Source organism: Octopus bimaculoides, chromosome 18 (genome assembly GCF_001194135.2).
Source record: "Octopus bimaculoides isolate UCB-OBI-ISO-001 chromosome 18, ASM119413v2, whole genome shotgun sequence".
NCBI lineage: Eukaryota > Metazoa > Mollusca > Cephalopoda > Octopoda > Octopodidae > Octopus > Octopus bimaculoides.
In genome coordinates, this window is record NC_068998.1 from 4,688,420 (window position 1) to 4,689,777 (window position 1,358).

The following is a 1,358-nucleotide window of genomic DNA, read 5'->3' on the forward strand; positions in this document are numbered from 1 at the left end:
TATATATATATATATATATATATATATATATATACATATAAATATATACATACGCATAAATATATGCAATGTAACCGTTATATATGTGCGTGTGTATGTGTATGGTCAATGTAAACACGTTTTATCTGAAGATGTGTTGAAAACCAAATTAAACATTGACAAATAATGAAGAGAATACGTAGATTAGAGTTAAATATTTACTTCTTTATTACGTCGTGAGAAGGGTGCAAGTACACTGCGCCCAGTGTCCCCTTTTTTCAGAAATGCTGAACGGTGAAAGTGAAGCCTAGCAATCTAATTCATAGAAGAGAACGGATACGCTACTGGAACCGATCATGGAGGGCTTATATGTGGTATAAAGATGGAAAGGAAATGAAAGAGTTTGGAATGAGGTTATGTCTGAAAATCAGTCGTAATGGTCATGACTGGAAGGCTTTCGTTGATAGATCGCTTCTAAATGAGTTGGCTGGGGATTAAACAAAAAAACTATAAGAGCAAATGTGACTGTATGTAAGAAATTTGTTTCGAAACTTCGTGGTTTTGAGTTCCATCCCATTGCAATGCACATCGTTTGAGCAAGTGTGTCTTTAACATAGTCTCTTGTTGTCCGAAGTCTTCTAGGTGAAATTTGGAGAACGCAGTCTTTATGAAAGTTTGTTGAAGAAGCTATTTCCGCTTTGTTGTGGAATACCGCATTCGTCAGTGGTATTCATACAACCATTTGTTCTTTAGGTGCGTTTAGCATAACCCACTCTCTACTAAGCATCTGAACTCGTATTCTGATCTGAAGATAACTCGCATCTGCCTTGAAGGTTCTCAGAACGTTCAAGAGCTCACCTTTGTTCCTTTATCGAATGCATTAATCCCGCCGCGAATAAATAAATGAATAGTCTTAGTAAAGACTTGAATAATTTCATGCATGTTTTTATCATCTAAAAGGTTAGGCATATGGCATTGTTGTTGTGATCAATGTTAAGGTTAATGAATTGTATTTTCAAGATCAGAAAATCTGATCAATGCAGACATATCGTGAAGGATCACCCAATTTATGTATAAATGTTATTTTCCAAACCAAACAGAAAAAAGCAAACAAGCACATTTCTCACCAACTTCGTTAATAATTCACTTCAATATGCTTTATTTTGTTACCATCAAGTTTTCTTTATGCATTTCCTCCTTCTGTTTTTTTTTTCTGTTTCCTTATTTATTCTTTATTCTTGCTTTATTTCGCAGGTTGTTGTGGTTGTTACTGCCTTTCGTATTCGTGCTGGTTCAGTCAGATATCAATGTTCTTGTAAGTATGACACCTAGAAATTAAATACTAAATGTGTGAATGCGCATGTTTGCGTGGGTTTTCG

At 34.9% G+C, this 1,358-nt stretch overlaps 1 protein-coding gene across 1 annotated transcript in view; it reads left to right on the forward strand.

Annotated features, from left to right (window-relative positions):
• LOC106872231 (fibroblast growth factor 18) overlaps positions 1 to 1,358 on the forward strand; it is a 106,839-nt gene that overhangs the window by 76,659 nt on the left and 28,822 nt on the right. Inside the window, exon 3 of the mRNA XM_014919139.2 lies at positions 1,234 to 1,294. Coding sequence (XP_014774625.2) covers positions 1,234 to 1,294 — 61 coding nt within the window. The remainder of the gene's footprint in view (positions 1 to 1,233; positions 1,295 to 1,358) is intronic.